General features: G+C 38.7%; 2 protein-coding genes across 3 annotated transcripts in view; one reads left to right on the top strand and one right to left on the bottom strand.

Moving 5' to 3' along the window:
* Window positions 1-170: 170 nt before the first annotated feature.
* On the bottom strand, window positions 171-7357 carry ddx1 (DEAD (Asp-Glu-Ala-Asp) box helicase 1). 2 transcript variants are annotated; one of them, XR_006407706.1, is made up of 27 exons: window positions 7094-7357; window positions 6922-6973; window positions 6692-6755; window positions 6568-6597; window positions 6207-6303; window positions 5905-5952; window positions 5690-5773; window positions 5411-5494; window positions 5242-5318; window positions 5077-5149; window positions 4891-4967; window positions 4680-4794; window positions 4340-4478; window positions 4170-4230; window positions 3950-4048; window positions 3701-3790; window positions 3165-3353; window positions 2950-3001; window positions 2626-2772; window positions 2377-2468; window positions 2222-2294; window positions 2027-2099; window positions 1768-1810; window positions 1581-1676; window positions 1122-1242; window positions 645-892; window positions 171-591 (listed from the first exon to the last, which is right to left on the bottom strand). XR_006407706.1 is itself a non-coding variant. In XM_044376226.1 (26 exons), the coding sequence occupies exons 1-26, from the start codon at window positions 7107-7109 to the stop codon at window positions 762-764; spliced, it is 2223 nt and encodes a 740-aa protein (XP_044232161.1). In that variant the 5' UTR covers window positions 7110-7357; the 3' UTR covers window positions 171-761. The 2 variants fall into 2 exon arrangements, 1 of the variants encoding a protein (XP_044232161.1); XM_044376226.1 differs by having other exon boundaries at window positions 171-892.
* Window positions 7358-7487: 130 nt separating this feature from the next.
* nbas (NBAS subunit of NRZ tethering complex) overlaps window positions 7488-20335 on the top strand; it is a 160688-nt gene continuing 147840 nt past the window's right edge. The window contains exons 1-6 of the mRNA XM_044376225.1: window positions 7488-7733; window positions 8171-8222; window positions 9273-9309; window positions 11868-11945; window positions 12593-12640; window positions 13795-13838. Coding sequence (XP_044232160.1) covers window positions 7641-7733; window positions 8171-8222; window positions 9273-9309; window positions 11868-11945; window positions 12593-12640; window positions 13795-13838 — 352 coding nt within the window. The 5' untranslated portion in view covers window positions 7488-7640. The remainder of the gene's footprint in view (window positions 7734-8170; window positions 8223-9272; window positions 9310-11867; window positions 11946-12592; window positions 12641-13794; window positions 13839-20335) is intronic.

Raw genomic sequence — 20335 nt, 5'->3', positions numbered from 1 at the left:
GGATATACCACAATCGTTTGCATTATTTAGGAAAAGAGGCATTCATAATTGCTATACTTAGATTTTGAATACAGTATTGCACACATTCAGGGGTTAAATAATCATTGAATGATTATTTGAAAGACAGGACTTATTTCTGAGTAGTAAACATAAGGAAAAAAATTCCAAACTGAGAGGACTTCAATAGTTTATTTCAGAAAACACAAGATCAAGCAACTGAAATCCATTGACTTTTCAGCCAATCACTCCACAGATAAACTTAAATATTTTATTCAGTCATATCAATCAGAAAAAAAAAAAAAAAATCAAACCAATTAGATTTTGCTTTAGTGTTAGCATTACATGTACGGACTATGTTGAGGGACATTTTTGCTAGCTGTGCGGTGAAGGCCTTTGACCTTTGGAGCAATCATAAGTGCAGGCCTACATGCTCAAAGTAGACATAGCCTCAGCTTCCCAAACACAAAATTTAAACCCAACTTTTGGAGGAGAATATTACACTACTAAACAGAAATCAGGAGTCTTGTTGTCCTTTGGATACAGACTGTAGATAAGCTTGGGTTACCCAGTGAAATTTTGCTACTTTAACACCTCTTAGCATACATTTCATGTAAATGTATTTATGGTTGCATGAAAAAAAAAACCCAACTGGAATGTGACTGCACACTGCTTCTTTGCACAAAGATGTAGTCACTGCAATATGTGAAAATGTTCTATTCTTCTTAACTCTGTATCAGCTGACAGTGTTAGTTGAGTGGCATTCAGAAGGCTCTGAACAGCTGGTTTGGCATGTATCCCAGGTGGAGGAACGAAGTTTGGGCTTCTCTCTCTAGGTTAGCCAGCTCACTGACTGTCGGGGCCAGCACATCCACGTGACCCTTGTAGTTACCACCTAGACAAGAGCAACCGGTTGAGCTCAACACAGCAGCGGTGAATACAATACATGTCTATAGCCAACTAAGCTTACAGCCTTGTGAGACTGTAATGTACATTACAATTATAGATTTTCATTGTATATCGAAGGACTAGATTGAAAGATTGGTTCCTATTTCTAAAGCAATGTTCAACATACAACAACACAATCGTCAGTTACCTTCCCTCCCTTTGTCTATGACACATACCTCCCAATGCTCTGCGCTGACCGTAAGAGACTTTTCCATCAAACTCATCCACAGGCACTTTGATGTCAGGCTCACACTGGGTGATGGTGCACTTTAGATGTTCCTCAATATCTGACAGAAGCTGCGATCAGAGCAAAAAAGGGGAAAAAAAGGGCACAAACGTGTTGGGTAGTGCAGAATGACGTCATTTAGCGACAGGGACAAAAGTGTGCTTGAGCTTTCAATGCTACCAAAATAAAGCAAAACTTTACTGCCCACTAGGGGTTCAAAATGAATAAATTAGATTTCATACCTGACACACTGTAAATCTGATTTCTGTCAGGATGACAAATGAATCTGCTGCTTATCAAATCATGTTAAAAGCCCTCTGCTGAATCGGAGACGGTGTTGCCTTTCGAAACCGCAAATTTAACTTGCTGCCTCAACTTGATTCAGTTTATGTCAAGTGTCTTTGTTCACCTCTTTCTCATTGTACCAGATGGTGCAGCCTCCGTCCTCCTTCAGTCTGGTGTTGTAGCAACCTCGGCCTCGGTTCGCGCAGACATGATACCACACCTGCGCACATGGACAGATGTGTTTACAACCATGTTCAAAAACTATGCATACTTAAAAATCAAATATCAGTGTATTCTATCATCCATCCTACCTTCTCCTTCTCCATAGCAACCAAGGAGATGGCCAGACCCATTCTGCAAGTTTTAAGGCAATTAATTAATCACTATTACTCAATGTCTTTCAGATAACTTGTATATAATGAGGCATTTTAAAAGGCATATTATGTGAAAATATAATAATGCATGACAATCAACTTGATAATAACAAAAGTAAATACTAACCAGTAACACAATTTCCCCTGTATCACCAAACCCTTACATGCAAATGCACACAGATTTTCAAGTGCTAACCTTTCTGCTCTGCCCACTCTCCCGATACGATGGACATAGTTTTGCTTCTCATCTGGCAGGGTGACATTTATCACTGGAGAGAAGAGGGGACATTTGTGAGAACTAAATGGCAGGCAGTGGACATGCATGTGTAAAATACAGCCTGTTTTTTTTTTGTTTTTTTTTAATACTGGAAGTCTGATATCTTTCCGTTACCATAAGGAACTCCGTGGATGTCAATCCCTCTGGCAGCTACGTCTGTGCAGATCAGGAGCCTCACTTCTTTTCTCTGAGAAGACAAGGAAACCTTAAATACCGAACAGCTGGTTTTGACTTTGTCAAGCGGAATTGTTAAGCTGCTGTTCTTTTACCTTGAAGCGCTCCAAGTTATTTTTCCTCTCATTGGGCTTACGATCACCATGGAGACAAACGCAGGACAACTGGTGGCTTCTACTGTCTGGACCTAAAGATAACAGAACATATCAGGGAGAAAAATAAATTACAACATCATTCCCTCATTAGATGTGTGTTCACAATGTGATGGGATGTTCCCACTTTCAAAACGTGTGTCCTGTGGTTGCTGAAAAGTAAAATGTAAAAATGGCGCAACGGCCTCCTACCTCCTCCCTGCTGAATGAAGTACTGCTCCATGTTGTCACAGTCGATCTTGGTGCGACAGAAGATTATGGCCTGGTCCATTTTGTGCTCCTTAATGGCCCTCACTGTGTACTCGCCCTTCAGCACCTTGATGGCTTCTGACCACATTTCTAAAATTCACACACACACAGTTTCTTGTTACCAAGACCTCATTTATGACTGCTGATAGAGGGAAAAATGCAAATATAAGATCTGTGGTGTTGTTAATGTGAGGTACTTTGATAGGAATTGTTTAAAAAGAACCTTCCAAGACTAAATTTTCATTTTCCAAGACTGCTTTCACCCACCTGCTGAATTAGCCCCTGGTCTGGTGTTATCTTTGGCATGGACTTCATCAGTCTACCACAGCAAAAGAGAAAAAACAGTCAGCACATTAAGAAATTACAAACAACTTACAAGCCAACTCTGCAAGTTTAGGAACCTTCCAGCTGCAACACTTATAGCCATCTACGATACTCATATGTCACCATGAAATGTGTCTTTTGCAGAGCACATCACTCACCCTGATGTGGTTCTTGCCCAGCCGCTCCCATAGGTGATCGTTCTTGGGGTTGACAGGCACCACCACGTGGTGGACGGTCTCAGGAACAGAGTCCTCGCCCTTCAGGTCAACCCAAGTGGGAAAGTGCATGATGCGTTCAGACAGCTTCTTCACATCAAACGAATGCAGCGTGGCTGAGCACACAATCACCTGGAGAAGAGGAGATCAGTTGATGCACTTGAACTACTAACAGGTGCAACTCACCTTCAGATGTGAAAATTTAGAAAAGATTTAGAATATACAATATATGAACATGACTGTAGTGTTTAGGGTTAGAAAATGAAACATAAGTCTAGGGAAATTTGATTTAATATGCAAAATGCAAATAGTTAATCTAAACCATCTGTAGCTCCCACTAAAAAAAACTGTTTAACTGTTGTGATTATTATAATTGAAAATGTATTTGTTCAGAGCAAACATGAATCTCTACTTCATTTTATAAATATACTGAAGGAATTGTCAGCTAAACCACACATGCAACTTATCTCAAGTGTTACCTGCAGCCTCTTGCCGTCAGAAGTGACCTGTGGGATTTGGTTGTGAATCCTGTTGATGAAGTCAGTATAGCCTGCTGACAGGAGGCCGTCCTGAAGACACAAAATAATGTTCACTGAAAATGCTTCTCAGGTTCTTAAAGGATTTTAATTTGAAATAAATTTTATACATTCTAGGCTGTAAACAACCAGTGCTTCTAATGTAGAAGGACCTAAAATTTATGAAAAAAAAAGTAGATGTGTTGGACATACACACTCGTCCAGGACCAAAAAGCGAACTTGGGATAGGCTGAGTTTTCCAGTGGATATGAGGTCATCCAGTCTGCCAGGTGTTCCCACCACAATGTCGATCTGATGATTGAAGGCAACAGAGGAACGAGGAGCAAAACTGTCAGTGAAAAATGTTTCAACTCTATTTAACAGTGTCTAAAACTAATTTAATGTTTATTTAGAGACAGTTCATGTCACCTACCCCCTGTTCCAGAGCAGCCAGCTGCTCTTTGGCAGCCACGCCACCAATAACCAGTAGTTCCCTGCAGTGGCAAATTGACAAATTACACACTGTTGGCACATACTTATACTTGAGCACTGGCTCCATCTGCTGGTGTCCACTGCAGATTACACTTTAAGTGAGAAATGTACCTGAGTTTGGGATTGTCTACATATCTCTTGAATTGCTTGACATTGTTGAGGGTCTGTTCAGCCAGTTCTTTAGACGGCTCAATGATCAGGGCTTTGGGTGCATTGGATGACGCTTTCACCTGACTCACTTTCGCGCTGCCTGCATGAACAGAGAAGAAACAGTTAACATAGGAGTGGACCAATTACACTATTTTTAGCGGTGCTTCACATTAATAATGGCAATTTGTAACTGGTTTTAAAAAACATCTGGTGAAAAAGGGCTTTTATTATAAAAAGGTATACATGCATCATCCAGTAAACTATTATTGCTACTATGTGACATGAAGTAGAATCCACATACCTGTCTGAGAAGATTTGACTGAGTGACTGTCTGGTGCCTGGTTGAAGGCCACAAACCCACTCTTAGGTTGATGTTTAAAGTCTTCTCCTCCAAAGTTAAACTTCAGCTCTGCATTCTGGCAGACAAATACGGGAAAGAACAATTTGTATGGTGTAAACTCGTACCTGTGAGTTTGTTACCTACCAAATTCTAAGTGTTGTTGAGCACTTACCTTGAGCACACAGGAGGCAAAGAAGGGCTGATTCTGCAGATGTTTAGGAATCTCAAAAGCCAAACCCAGGTCATTACCTGGTAGAGAGAAAGGGGTAAGAAACATCTGTTAAGTTGCTATTTAAACCGAAACTCCAGATGTCTTACATATTCATGATGAGGAGAATCATAACTAGTGAGTCTGTACCATTTTTGGAGAAGAGAATTTGGCTCTTGTCAAGGTCCAGGTAACATCCAATAGTATCATGCATGGTAAACTCCTGCAAAGCAAGTTAACAAAGAGAAAATATGCTTGAAAATCATCCTCACAATTGTTTACATATTTAAATAACAGCTATTAGTTAACAGTTACCTCGCCATAGCTGTCAAACTGCTTATTGTGTGATTTCTTTCCAGTCCCACCAAAACCAAACCCATACTTATCAGTTCCTGGAGAGAGAAAGGAGACCAGGATTGAGTGAATTGTCTATTGAGCCATTTTATTTAGCTTCTATATATTCTGCAGCAAAGATATTGCATACCCAAGTCAAGGGCTGCCTGACTTGTGGACCAGCCCACCCTACACAGCCCCTGGTCATGGCAGGTCACCTCATAGTAGTACTTCCCTGGACACAGAAAGACATGGACAAGGACAGGTGGGAGTGAGGAAGGAAGAGTAATAGAGGAAGAGAAAAATACACTATCAGACACTAACAAAGGGTATAACAGTTACAAAGACAGATAATTTGGTGATTGGGTTCCCTTTTAATTTCTCCCTGGTTTTCCCCAATCAGCTTGGAAGCAGTGTTTGTCTGAATTACCTTTGGTGACACCTTTTGTAGAGCGACAGCCATGCCACTCTTTAAACTCTCTGCTCTGGCAGCACAGTCCATCTGGACCGATTGCTGTATAGAAACAAAAAGCAACAATTGTTAGATGCGGCAAATGTCAAAATTGGGATATATGGTAACACATGATCGGACTGTCCTCTAGGGCTTGACTGTGACATCGCTGGCTTATTTTTTGCTCCTCTTACCAAAGGCTGCACTGCGGTCATAAGGATTCATCTGCCAGGTGTTGAAGACTGAGACAGAATAAAGACAAACGAGTCAAACATCTGAAGAACCACAGAAAAATAGACCTTACAAATATATACTTGAATAGCCCCACCACAACCATGTTGACACTGGTTGCGATATATGCAGAGGGCATTCTCTATGTCAAGCAAGATTAGGTCAGAGCAGAGAACTATTAAGGTGTATGACATAGAATTTCTGGTGAACTGTGATTTAATAGTGTTATTAAAATTCAGAGAACTGAAGGTAAAGGTGTTCTCACTAGCTCCTCCAGTTTTGATGGTAGCTTTGCCCTTCTTGCCCTCCTTCTGGTCAGACAGGGTCTCATACACAATCTGGATCACAGGGATACTGAAGGCCTGAGGATGACAAGAGAAATGATGAGTAACTATCACCCTTTGGCTTCAGGGCTGCCACTAATGATTTTTGCTTGGAAAAATAACCAACGATTATCAAAATGTTGTAAAGTTGCAGATTAATTTTCTGTTGATCAATGTTGCAGTTGTCATTGCAGTTTCTTTTGGCTTCATTTATGTTACTTGACCAGAAGGCGAAATGATAATTAAATGAAAGGAAATACTAAAAGAACTGCATTCAAAATAGTGCTGCTGTCCATTACTTACTCCTGTTTTTCCGCTACCAGTTTCTGCTGCCTTTAAAAAGAAAAGAAAAAGTCAGATGTCAGATTTGCAGTGTGCAGTGAAATAGGCAAATTTGTGTGAGACAGATTAGTGCAAAGACGTTTACCATCAGTACATCTCCTCCACCAAGAATAAGGGGAATGGACTCTGCCTGGATGTCAGTGGGCAGCCTGAAATCCAGTGATTGGAATAAATCAGTTTAGCGTCTACTGTTTTAGGCTAATTGCATTGTCTAACAGCTAACTACAACGTGGACAGAAATCACAACATATGCATGTTTTAGAAATGCTGATGTGCACATGAAAGAAAAAGTCTGGTGTTTGCAGAGTGACTTACAGCCAGTCCATCTCCTCCACAGCCTGCGCAATTTCAGGCATAACACCCATTTCTGTTGAACAAACGTCATATTTCATGACTTTAATGATTCAATACACTTTTAAAAGTCGTTTGGCGTTGACGTAGACCCCAAATGTCACGTCAATAATATGAAGTTAGTAAATAATCTTACCAGAAAACGCTGCCATAATGGATGCTACGACTTCAATCCGGCCGGATGCAACGTGTACGAAATTCTCGCGAGATTTGTAAGAAAGCAGTAACTTTAATCCACGCCACGTTTCAAGTGATTATTTTAACCCAAACCATGATCTTTTCCTAACCTTAACCAAGTGGTTTTTGTGTCTAAACCTATCCAGACCTTAACCTCAGCGTTGTCACGTCAGAAAACAGCGAGACAAGAATAGTTTGAAGCGGCTCACGAGAGTTTCGCAGATCTAGGGTTACCATGTAGACACGGTGCACCTGCTGTAGTGGGCCGTACTGACAGTCTTATGACATTTGGTTCCGGATAGTTTTACATGAAATACTGCAAACTCATACACCGCAAATAAATTGTGGTGCCACTCACATATTAAGATATTACTATCAAATTATACTACGCAAGTTAAGCTATAGGGTCGCTTCACCTGTGCGGTTAGCGACAGTTTCCAAACGCGGTTATTAGATATATTTTGTCCCGTGCTAATCGCCGTAGACTTTTGACAGCTGGTTCAAATATGGCTGAAGATAGTCTGATAGAAAGCGAAGATGAAAACATTTTATATGATTTACTTGTTATTACTGAATGGCCGCCGGAGACGGACACCCAGGTAAGTCATATTTTTATTATGGCTCATTTTCAGTCCGCCGTGTTGGTCGTGTGTTGAACATTTATTTGTAAAAATGGCCTCCGAAAGTGAACTATCATCAGTTGCATAGGGGTCAGCCGCGAAGAGCCACGTAGCACAAACATACTGTTAGTTTGCAAGTTATGCTAACTAAATCTGCACATTCTTATATCACACTGCAATATTATGTAGCTCTCGATTTGCCACAGTATCCATAGACAAGCAAGTTCCTTTAGAAGGCAACCATTCATGTGTCGCTCCCTTTTAGCTAGCTTATACTACACTATTCATTAAGTAAGTTGCCCTGGCAACAGAAAAGAAACCAGTCCGACTTCTTATCTGAAGTCCAATGTCAGCAAATGATAAGTAATGATGACACAACTTTATTAAGCTCACCTGTCACGTTCTTACATTTGCAGTTGCGAGGCAACAAAGAGCACAACACCTCTCTTGTTGCAAAAGCAGTAACAGGTAAGTTTCTGCTTTATTTTGACTTTTGATACTATCTATGCCCTAAAGCAAAACATGTATTTAGCACCTGACCACGAGCATGATGTTCACCTGTAAATGTTACAACCAGGTTATCTACAAAGCAACACCTTTGCTCCCACCAGAATACAACGCAGGAGTTGGTAACAATGGGAAAATAGGCTAGCAATACTTAAAAGGCAAGGCGAGTTTATTTGTACATCACATTTCAACAACAAGGCAATTCAAATGCTTTACATAAAACATAAAATGCATTAAGACAAAATATAAAAGAAACACATAATAAAAATACATTTAAATGTAATTAAAAAAGAGTTATGTAAGAGTTAAGCAAATATAAAATAAAAATAAGCTAAAATAGAATAAGACAGATAAAACAGGAGACTAAAACTTATAGTGCAATAAATGAATGAAAAGCCTTAAATTTGATTTAATAAAAGGCAAACAGAAAAGTCTTCAGCCTTGATTTAAAAGAACTGAGGGTTGGAGCAGAACTGCAGTTTTCTGGGAGTTTGTTACAAATATGTGGAGCATAAAAACTTTTAAAGGTGTTTAAGACTTCTTCCAACATAAAAACACAAGATTACAGCAACTATTAGGACTACTACTTGTTGAAGAAAATGTCTATGTAGGAAATATCTCCAAGTCTACCCTGTTTTGAAAACGAAGAAAGGATGACAGAAGTAGATCACAGACAGATATGTGTACCAGATAAGATATACAAATATGTAATGCATGATACATACATGTTGGCATAACTCTAATGACGCCAGAGCATCCGCATATTCAAGGAAAGTGTTGATGAACTGTTGCTGGTCCTGTTAGGTGCTATAATGTTATAGCAATATAGTGTATAGTTTGACCACCTTTGCTTAAATTTGGTTAATGAGACTAAACATCATTTCATGCTTTCCCCAGTCTCTAAATTTAATCTAGAATGTGGCAAGAGACCCTCTGTACATTGATGAATGCAATGTGACATTATCACAGTTACTGTTATTGAGCATACTAACTGTGATACATTGTTTACAGGCCCATTCCGCTTGATCCTACACTATTTGTGGTACAGGTAAGTTCATCATCATTATCATACAACCAGAGGCTGTCAGGTAGAGCAGTCTGTCCTAACTTACACATGCTGTTATTTAGCCAGTGAAATGAACCGACTGTGACAAGAAGCTTTGTTTATTATGACTACATATAAATACATGTTTGACTAAATCATGTAACACTCATGCTCTAATTTTTAATGTTGGTACACTTATGTTTGAATGGGCTACCTTATAAATGCAAATGTGCATGTACATTTCATTGACACTGACTTATCAGTCAATTATTTTACTATTACGTTTACAATGATAGCAGTGCTGAACTAGAAAAAAACAAACAAATATTACAGTTGTTTGTTATCCTTCAAATGAACACATGCAACCTTGCTCAATACAATTAAAGCCACGTCTACTAGTTTGATCATTTGATAAGAATAACACATTACTTTTGGATTGAACTTGGTATTAAAGGACAGGTTGACATTTTCAGAGTCAATCTTAATACAACATTCACATGCTCATATGTGCATTGAAAGGGTTATTGGCTGTTGTAATAATTCCTCCTGTCCACAGCGGCTGCAAAGATATTCCCTTGTAAAGCAATTTCAGTATAAGTGATGGGGAACAAAATTCACAGTCCTTGTACTGTGAAAGAAGTTAATTCCAAATTGCAACTGTAGCTAATATGAGGCTTTAACAGTCTGGTTAGTCAAACAAAATTCTCTCTTTGTGCTTCCATGGACGGTGTTTGTTTGGTGAGTCAAGGGAAAGGGACAATAACACAAAGAAATTTGGTACCAAAAAGATTGTAAGTTTGGAATACACCCACTTGATTTGTGTAAGTCAGATTCCTGAAGCATCATATTATCGTCAGCTGAGCTTTAAAAGTCATTTTTATACAGAATGAGAAGAGTTAAAACTTAAATGTACATATGAACATGTGAGCATTGTTTTTAGGACAGACTTAAAAAATGTGAACCTATCCTTTAAAATATTTGCATAGCACTATTTTTATGTACAAATCATAAACAGGGTTTCTCACAGGACATTGTTAAGCATTTGCTAAGACCATATCACATCTGGTTATCAATTAGTCAGTAGATGATGGCCTAAACAATAGCAATACTCTTTAAATACATGACATTTGCTGTGTGAAATAGCACCTTTGCTCTTTTTCCCTGCTGGTTATTACTACTCATCTCAAGTGAGGTGGCCCACAACTACTCAAAAGTACTGTGAGAATTGTACCCTGTGATGATATTTAAAACAAATGTATTTTTTATCATGAATATGTCTTGCCGTGATATACTGTTACATCAATATTATATCATATGAAGACATTGAATAATCAAGGTTTAGTTTAATTGTTGGTGTGTTTTATTTATTCCAACACAAATGAAATGGGAAGTTCATATGTAACATTTAAGTAACAGATGTGAACACAACTACACTTTGACACAGGCCTTACATGGCTTAGTTGATCTGTTCGTCCTTAAATTCACTACAGGGAGGCCTCATACACGTAGCTTGCATTCAAGATGTACCTACATATCTCTGAAGATTTTGTTTTGCAGTGTGAATCTGAATATACTGACCTCATTCACTCTGCTCTTACTGCACACTGTCGGATGGAACGTGTAGACAGATGGCTAGATGTGGCCTGCAGTGGATTCTGTAATGCTCTAGTACCAAGGCCTGCTTAGTCTGTCAGCAGGTGGTTAGCTGGCACCATCAATAACAGTTTAAAAATTTAAGAACTCCTCTAGCTGTCTCCCAGCTCTCCTCCTCTGTTTGTGGATGAGATCGGATCAGGGATTTTATTTGATTCAAACACACAGAGCAGGCAGATAGCGCTTGCGCAGCACCACTGGTATCGACTATACTCAAAAATTGATAACTGAAATAATACTGAAACTGTAATGGAAGAGAAAAACCACTCCAACTGAAATGCAACAAAAACATTACTTTGAATAAGAAAAACTTTTTGTCAGAATGAATCTACAGAGTAAAACAAAGTATTTAAACTACTGCGAGACTGCTACTACTGTGATTAATCCAGTATTAAAATTGGAAGTGAAAGCAAAAATCCTTAGAGTTCTGGGACTGTATTCACATCCTACCCAAGTCCAAATTGGCTGAGTAGGAGAAACTCTGAAAACAAGGTTCTGTGTCCCTCTGAACTTTAGAAGTTTTGGGTCTAAAAGTAATTCCAAAAAACTTTTTAGTGCTAAAAGTAGGTATAAAGTCTGGGAGAAGTTAGAGGGAGTCCAGAAGACGAAGATGCTGCAGATAATGGGTCTAGTTATGTCAGTGATTTGGAAAAATACATTTCAAACTGGTATTTTCGATGGCAGCGAATTAACGATCCAATCCAATGATCCAATCAACACACCAACAAATCGAAACAACACAACTCTACGCTACTTGAACACTGGAAAGATTCCGTTTGCAGCACTGATGAACTTTAAATATCTCAGCTGTCTGTCAGAAATTATTCTTCAAAGCGAAATGCGCTGTCCAGACTCCAGTTTGGTAGCAGTTATGGTTTTTTAACGTGTCATGACCCTGTGAATTTCAGCCCCACCAGCTCGTCTCTGCCCCTCGGTCTTCTCCGCCTGGCAAACAAGCAGATCAACTGGCAGCTGGTGCTTGCAAGGTGCAACACACAAACACACACACACACACACACACACATACACACACAAACACTCGCACTGTGATCAATACCAGAATGTGGGCTACTTTGTTGCTGACATGCACTAAGCCTTCCCCTCCCTTCTCATTTCCTTTCAACCAATCATTTAATTGTACTCATTACAACAGATAAACCAAGTAGAAAGGCAGTTTTTAATTGGCTATCGATTTGACCATGTAAGACAGTGTTAAGCGAGGTCGATTGATGCTGCGCATGTCTATTAGTTTGATGTGCTGGATCCTTCCATTTTGTTTCTGTCTGCCCTGAAATCTTTCTCCCTCATTTCATTCCCTCTGAAACTATCTTTGCTCTCTTTAATGCTCCCAATCATTGTAGTTCCCCCCTCTCTTTAGGCCGTCCAACCTGGGCTCCTATTGCAGTCTTTATCTCTTTTCCATCCAACTTGCCCCTCTACACACACTCATACACATAAAAAAAACCCCAAAAACTTGTGTCTTATCTTCCTTAATTGCCCTATATGATTTGTTTATTTCTCTATCTCCTTTACTGATCTCACCTGCTGTTCTCATTACTCTCTCTCTCATTTATTTTTCTTTAATTCATCCCTGACCATTCTCTTGTTTTTTTTTTTGTTTTTTTCTCTGCAGTAATGGCAAACTGTTGGCAGTGGTTCAGGACCAGTGTGTGGAGATTAGGTAATTATTGAACCCTATCCCGCTGTTTGAGGCACTCTGCCTTTGTATGCCAGTGATAGAGAGCCTTTTAATTAAGGGGGGTGATTTATCACATCTACCTTAAGAAGAGCTGCAGTCTCAGCTTGCATCTAAAGAATGAAGTTTGTTTTTTTCAATTTGCATTAAACATCAATTCAATCAGTCACAGGAAAATATTTGAGTCAATTTGGCGTACGTATTTGTGGCTTTAATTTGGTATTTCAGGCAACATAAAATGAACATTAACATTTAGAAAATGCTAGTGCTCCCTAAACGTTTTTTATATATATGTGTGTGTGTGTGTGTGTGTGTGTGTATGTGAGACAGAGAGAGAGTGAGGGGATAGAGACAGACATCAAAAATCATGCATACATATGAGTATGTTTGCTCTCATTTTGAGAGGCTGTAATTATTTCCAGACACAAATCCAATTTCCCTGCTTACACAGACAAAATATACTCACTCAGCAATGTGCTCTATTGACATAATGTAATGTTTAGAATGGAGCAAAATTGAAATGAAAATCAATAGCAATGAAACAGGTATACAAATATGTCTTGCTTTTCAGAGGCAAATGAGGCACATTTCAACTATGTGCAGCTTTGGCTCAGAAGGCTGCTTTCCTCTTGACCCCTTTGTGTAACTGAAATTTCTTTTCATGAATATATCAATATGTAAAACCTGCTAATGTTTCAGGTGTGACAGAGTAGATCATAACAAAACTCACTATACTCAGAACTGTGTTGTGTGTTGACTCATGCTTTAGGGAAATATTGTGGGTTTCACTTGTTTCTCTTTTTTCCACACAACTGTTGTTTAATCACAGAGTATTTTATAGCCTGGCCTCATAGCATTAGTTGGTGCGAGCTGGTGTTAAGTCAGCTCAAGGCTTTATCCACTGAGCTCTGCTAAGAGCCAGTCTAAACAGTGCCTACTCTCAAGGCCCAGTCTGCTTGATCCATTGAGCTACTTTGGTTGGCAGGATATCAGTGGCTGTTATAACTCACCTTATACCAGGTCATATGAGGCTAGACGTGTGTGGCTGCATCCTTGTGTGTGTATATTTGTCAAGCTATGTAATGTCACCGCTTTTTCCTCAGCCTCTCCCACTCTGTGTATGTGTGTTTCTTTCTCAGGTCTGTGAGAGATGACTTCGGCTCAGTCATTGGGAAATGCCAGGGTAAGACCCTCTCCCCCTGTTTTATCAATCACATACTGCACTTCATGGTACTTACTTGTGGGATATATGTAAAACCACTGATGCTAAAGTCACTTTAAATAGAGAAATTCCAAAGCTTCAAGTAATTGACAAATTCAAGTCATACTACATGAATAAAAATATACATAAAAGTGTCTTTTATTTACATACTATATTATTAAGGCTAATTAAAAATGCTTATTGTGAAATTGAACAATTCCTAAAGTCGTCCAAGCTCAAATATTTGAGGGGGCACGAGCCCAAGTTGAATGGGCATGACGCCTTTGATAGTGTACTGTGTCTGTGCTTGTAGCCCTTCATATGATCTAAGAGAGTTGTTGTGTTTTTTAACAGCTCAGACAGAATGTGTATGTGTGTATGAGAATAGAAAATGATAGAAATTCAGCCCACATTTGACTGTTTCATACTTAATAAATGTGTAAGCTGTTTTTGTCATCTGTAGTGGTGATGATTAACTTGTCTTAACTTTACGGTATCTATAGTTGTCTTTGTTTTGCACACATCTACTGTGAGTTTATTTCAAAGAGAAACATCGATCATAGCAGCTAATTGGAATGTGTGAGTGTGGCTGCGAACAACAACACAGATAATCACCCTCATCCCCTACACTGCCACTCATTAAACCTAGCCACATAGTGGCTGATAAAAATAAATTGCCTTGATTGTATGATTAGCTACTGAAATGGCCAGCTCTACTGGTTTTAATTGCTCTATCTAAACACGATGAAGCCTAAATTTTCTGTAAGTTGAGAAGTTTTTAACATATGATACAGAACTGAGTTAAATACTGTTTGAAAATGATGTCTATTGATATCTTTTGAATATGGTTTCTTACAGATGTCATTTTTTAAAACTTAAAGTTGCACTAATCAATATTCTTTCATTATTTATTTAAGGATCAAATCACTATGTGTAATGTAAAAGGTGTCGCTGGGAGTTACAAACCCATAGAGAATTATCATCTGACTTTGCAATTCCTCTTCACTTTATAGAGCATTTTAGTGTCTTTAAGCTTATTGTTTTGGTTTTATGGCCTGCAATTTTATTATTTTGGTTCGCTTTCCTCAACCTTGCTTCCAGCAGCAGCAGGCAGCTATTTTCAGTAAAAAAGCTGAAATAAACCTACTATACAATTGCACGAAATGACTGAATATAATGGAGCATTTAGTAGCTAAAAAGCCAAATATTTCCCTCAAGAGTCGGTTGAGAGCAAAACAGAGCTGCAAGGAGAGTTTTGAATTTTGAGCCTACATTTGTCAGGTGGACAGAAACACAAGCAATCGATTGCTAACACATTCACCATAACAACTTTATATGGTACTTATATGTCAATATTGTGTTCATAGCTTGTTGTGTTGCCCCCAAGTGGCCAAAAATCGATTAATTTAGGTTTTAATGTAAGCAACAGCAGTATCAATTTATAGGACTCTGACTTTTGGTGCCCCTTAAGACACACTGGCTGACAGCAACCCTGGTAATATCCCACAGTCTTTCCCACAGATTCAAACGGAGATGATCACTATGTAGTTACTACGTAGTTATCACTAATATGCTGAAAGTAACACCTAGCAACTTTCACCAGGATTGTCTCACATTTCCACTATCAAAAACATATGCCATCAGAATAAATTGAAAAAAGCTAAAATCAGTGTGAGAGGGATGGGAGCTTAAGAAAGAGCTCCTACCAGTAGAGGACAAAAAGCTGCCCAACTAATAATAAACCAAATTCAATTCTAAGTAAAACCAGGAATGAAAGGGGTAGGCTGATAGAGAAGGCGAAAGACCCTAAAAGTACAGTTAAAAAAGCAAGAAGAACTTGATATGGAAGCAAACTCCAAAGGAGAGGAAAATGGCGGTGAGGTAGGAGCCCATGCAGAGGCTCTACACAAGGGTTTAGCTGACATTACCAAGGAAATAAATGTACTCAAACAAGATATGAAAAATGACCTTGCAGTTTTTAAAGAAGAATTCAACATAATCTTCAGAAAGGAATTCGCCAACTTCAAGGAAGACATCAACAATAAACTGATGGCAAACAGCAACGAACTACAGGAAAAGAAGAAAAGTATTTGTGAGGCTCAAACATGCATTGAGGAGCTAGAGACATGGAACATGGAAGCTAAAGAACTTTTGTTGTCAACACTCCAAGAGTAGAGAAAACTACAAGAAAAATTAACCGACCTGGAAGGACGGTCAAGGAGAAACAAAATTCAGATATTTGGGGTCCTGGAGGGTGCAGAAGGGGACTCCAAATACATCGAAGATTTACGCCAAAGGGAACTAGCATTGCCAGAGGGGACCAACCTACTAATTCAACAGGTACACAGATCAGCAGCGAGGAGGCCCGGTCCCAGGGAGACATTGTGATCCATAGTTGTCATCTCCCTCCAGTTCAACACTAAAGAGATGGTATTAAAGAAGGCCTGGCAGAAACCAATTACACTGGACAGCAACTTCTGTTCTTTGACCATGACTATGCAGCTGAGGTGGTACAGAAGTGTAAAGCCTACACATCAAGAAGTTTCTGAAGGAGAAGGGAATCAGGTTCCAGACACCCTTAACAAGGATCAGAATCCACTGGGCTGAAGGATCCCAGCTTTATAATAACACACTGGATGCAGCAAAAGAGATGAGAAAGAGGGGACTGGACGTCCAGATCAAGGAAACCGACGAGGGACGCTTGATAGAGGACTGGATACAAAGAGTGTTGCCATGGCAATGCGTCAGAGAACCAGGAACACAAAGCATGTTAACTCAGCATGCAAGGGGAAAACTACAAGAGTTTCAGAGATAAAGAAAACATCTGAGAGATATGGGCAGTAAAGCTGTGCATAGGGCATCATTTTAAAAAAAGTCTTCAAACAAAAACAAGGCCATGCTTTGAAGCTGAGCAACACAATATATTTAAATACTGATCAGGATAAGTCGTGTTTGAGGAAAAAAATATTATGTAAGACATTACATCACCTGATGGGGTGATGCAAGGAGGATCCCCTCTGGGGCCTCCACCTACCTCTAGTGAGGGGCCCCACCTTCATAGGAGGATTTTCCCCTCTCTTTCCAACAGGGACATGGGCATAGTTGAGGGAGCCTGTTGTTATTGGAAGAACTCATTCCTGGTTTTTCATGTTACATTTCCTAATATTTCTAATGTTAGAAGTGTCAGTGGGAGAGAGGGATATTGAAAGAAAGGACAAGTTGCAACCTAAGCATCATAAAATGGTGTATTTTAATGTGAATGGGTTGAACAATCCAATGAAAAGAGGGAATGTCATAGCAAGGTTAAAAAAGGAAAAAAAAAACACAGGTCAGTTATCTGCAAGTAACACATCTGTCAGAGCAAGAACATGAAAAATTCAAAAAGTTTGGATTTAAAAATACATTCTATAGCTCATATAAAGGGGGTAGTAAGAGGGGGATAGCAATTTCAATATCAAATACAAGAAAGTTTGAGCACCTAAAAGAAATAAGTGGCAAAGAAGGTAGATACATTCTGTTAAAGGGGAAAATGGAAGACCAAATGGTTACACTGATTAATGTTTATGAATCCCCTGAAAAAGTGATAAATATTTCTTTAAGAATTTATTTGATGTCATTGCCCTTGAAATAGAAGGGATATTGATATGTGGAGGAGACTTTAACATTGCATTGAATCATAACTTGGACACAACTAGTACAAAGAAAAGTAGTAAAATACGATTGGCTCATTATGTATGTACTGCATTGATGGAACTGGAAATTATAGACATTTGGAGGGAACTCCACATACTCGAGAAGGATTACACTTACTACTCAGCCCTTCTACTCAGCCCTTCATTCAGTACATACAAGAATATAATGTTTTTTTCATGAATAGAGTGGATAGATTTAGAGCAGAAGAATGCAAGACATGAGTAGCAGATTTATCAGACCATAGCGCCCTGTACCTGACATCAAATTTAAACGATAAGAAAAAAAATACAACTTGGCGAATGATCCAGGATTTGAAGAGGAGATCAAAAAGGAAATAAACACATACAGAGAAGAGAATGACAAGGGAGAAGTAGACTCCATTACCCTCTGAAATACTATGTGGAAAACTAATATCTTGAACAGCATACCTTAAAAAAAAAAAGCTATTTTAGAATTATATCAGAAAAAGATTTGAAAGATCAAAAATTTAGAACAGCAACATAAAAGTTCAAATAACCCAGGGTTATTTCATCAAATTAAAGAAGCGAAGAAAACAGTGAATGAGATACTAGGATATGAAGTAGAAAAGAAAATTACATTCCTGAAACAAGCATAGTATGAAGCGGGTCCCAAAGCAACAAAACTACTCGCCAGACATATAAGGAATAAAGAGCTGCTGAATACAATCCATAAAATCAGAGATCCTACGACTAACACATTAGAGTTTGAACCGTGAGAGATAAATAAGATATTTGAAAATTATTATAAAAAGCTGTATTGGCAGCCAGTTTCAAAGGATGAGGAGTCAATTAGAAACCTTTTGAACTCATTAGATCTACTAGCAATAGGGAAAAACAAAATTAGACTATAAACTCGTATGTCTCTGAAAAAGCGTTGGAAGATGCAATTAATAGATTTAAAATCTAACAAGGCTCCAGGAAGTTATGGTTTCCTGTCTGAATGGTCCAAAACTAAGCCCACTGTTATTAGCATCATTCAATGAAACCATAAAAAAGGCAAAATTCCCCTCTCATGGAAGGAGGCCTTAATTACAGTAATCCCCAAGGAAAGGAAGGACAAAGAATTTTGTGAAAACTACAGACCAATATCAATACTGAATTGTGACTCTTAAGATATATACAACCATTATAGCCAAGAGACTCAAGACATTCATGTCAGAATTAATCAATGAGGACCAATCAGGTTTTATTAAGGGACGCCAAACACAAGACAACATAAGAAGGACACTACATATAATTGAAGAAGAAAGGGGGGAAATGCAGTGCTATGTAGTTTAGATGGAGAAAAAGCCTTTGACAGTGTTTGCTGGAAGTTTTTATATCTCTGCTTAGAAAAATTTGGCTTTTATACAGGCTCAGTAAACTGTATTAAAACACTATCAAGATCCAAGGGCAAGATTAAAAATAAATGGTTATTGAATTATGCTGGAAAGATCTACCAGACAGGGGTGCTGTCTATCATCCACTCTCTTCGTGATTTTCATTGAACCCTTGGCTCAAGCAATACGACAAGATGAAGGGGGTGGAGGTGAAAGGCACAGAACACAAAATTGGCTTATTTGTGGATGATGCCTTGATCTACTTAAAACAACCAAATATCTATCTCCCTAAATAAAATAAATAATAAATAAATAAATAAAATTGTTAGAATCTTATAATTACTTTTCAGGTTACAAACTCAATGTGGCAAAAACACAGATTATGTTAATAAATTATTCCCCATGATAAGCTATCCAACAAGCATACGATTTCAGATGGAACGCAAAAACAATAAAATATCTAGGAGTGATTATTACAAATAACAAAATTGTACAAAGGTAATTATAAGGCTCTATCTAATCAGGAAGTTGAGTTGAGTTGTATAGATATGTTATGTATCGCATTGGCAAGACTTATGCTTGCTCCGTGGTTACTAAAATGAGAAACAGTAAAACTTAAGTTAAAAAAAAAAAGAAAAAGCTAATATTGGAAAAAATTTTTCCAATATTAGAAACAGTGCTCAGTAAAAAGTCCAGAATGAAACTTATGTGCCCTCCTTCTCTATGTTCCTTCTTTCCTTCATTTTTTTCTCATTCTCATCATCTTTCCTACCCATCTCTCTCTCACACTATATTTGTTCCGCTCTGGCTAGCCATCATTGTGGGCCGTTGTTCTAATGGTTCATTGTGTGGATAACAGTAGCCCCTGGGCCTGTGTAAACCCCAGCCTCCGTCCTCTTTTTCATTTCATTTCATCTATCCTTTTCATTTTATTTTTACTTCATTTCATTTCACGGAGATTTGTCCTAATGGATTTTGCTGTGATCCTGCCTTTAATGGCATTTGCTTTTAATGGGGGAGCGTGCGTGCGTGCATGCATTCCCTCATTTCTGCTTGTGCATGCGCTCATGTGTATGCATGCTCGTGCGCGAACGTGGTTCCATGCCTCCACACCTGTGTTTCACTCTCTGTCTCACTCTCTCTTTCTCCCTTCTCTCTGTCTGCTCCTGTTACAGAGGAGTTGCCTCCCACCCCCGTACATAATTCATAAGTGTTGAGCTCTGATAAATGCATCTGCGAGGCTTTAGATAGAAGGCTTCTATTGGGTCGTTGGGTGTAATTCTCCCCAACTTCCGCCCCCAGTTCTCCAGGAGAGAAAAAAAAAACAAAAAAACAGGACAGTTGCATCCAATTTTCCAGCTCCCCAAAAAAGCCATCTATGTGGAAATGGAGCCCTCTCAGCCGCAGAACAACACACTGTATACAATTCATAATGGGAGGGAGATAG

This window comes from Thunnus albacares, chromosome 16, assembly GCF_914725855.1.
Source record: "Thunnus albacares chromosome 16, fThuAlb1.1, whole genome shotgun sequence".
Taxonomy (NCBI): Eukaryota; Metazoa; Chordata; class Actinopteri; order Scombriformes; family Scombridae; genus Thunnus; species Thunnus albacares.
The sequence above is the reverse complement of the archived record's forward strand: the minus strand, read 5'-3'. Positions and strand labels throughout refer to the sequence as shown.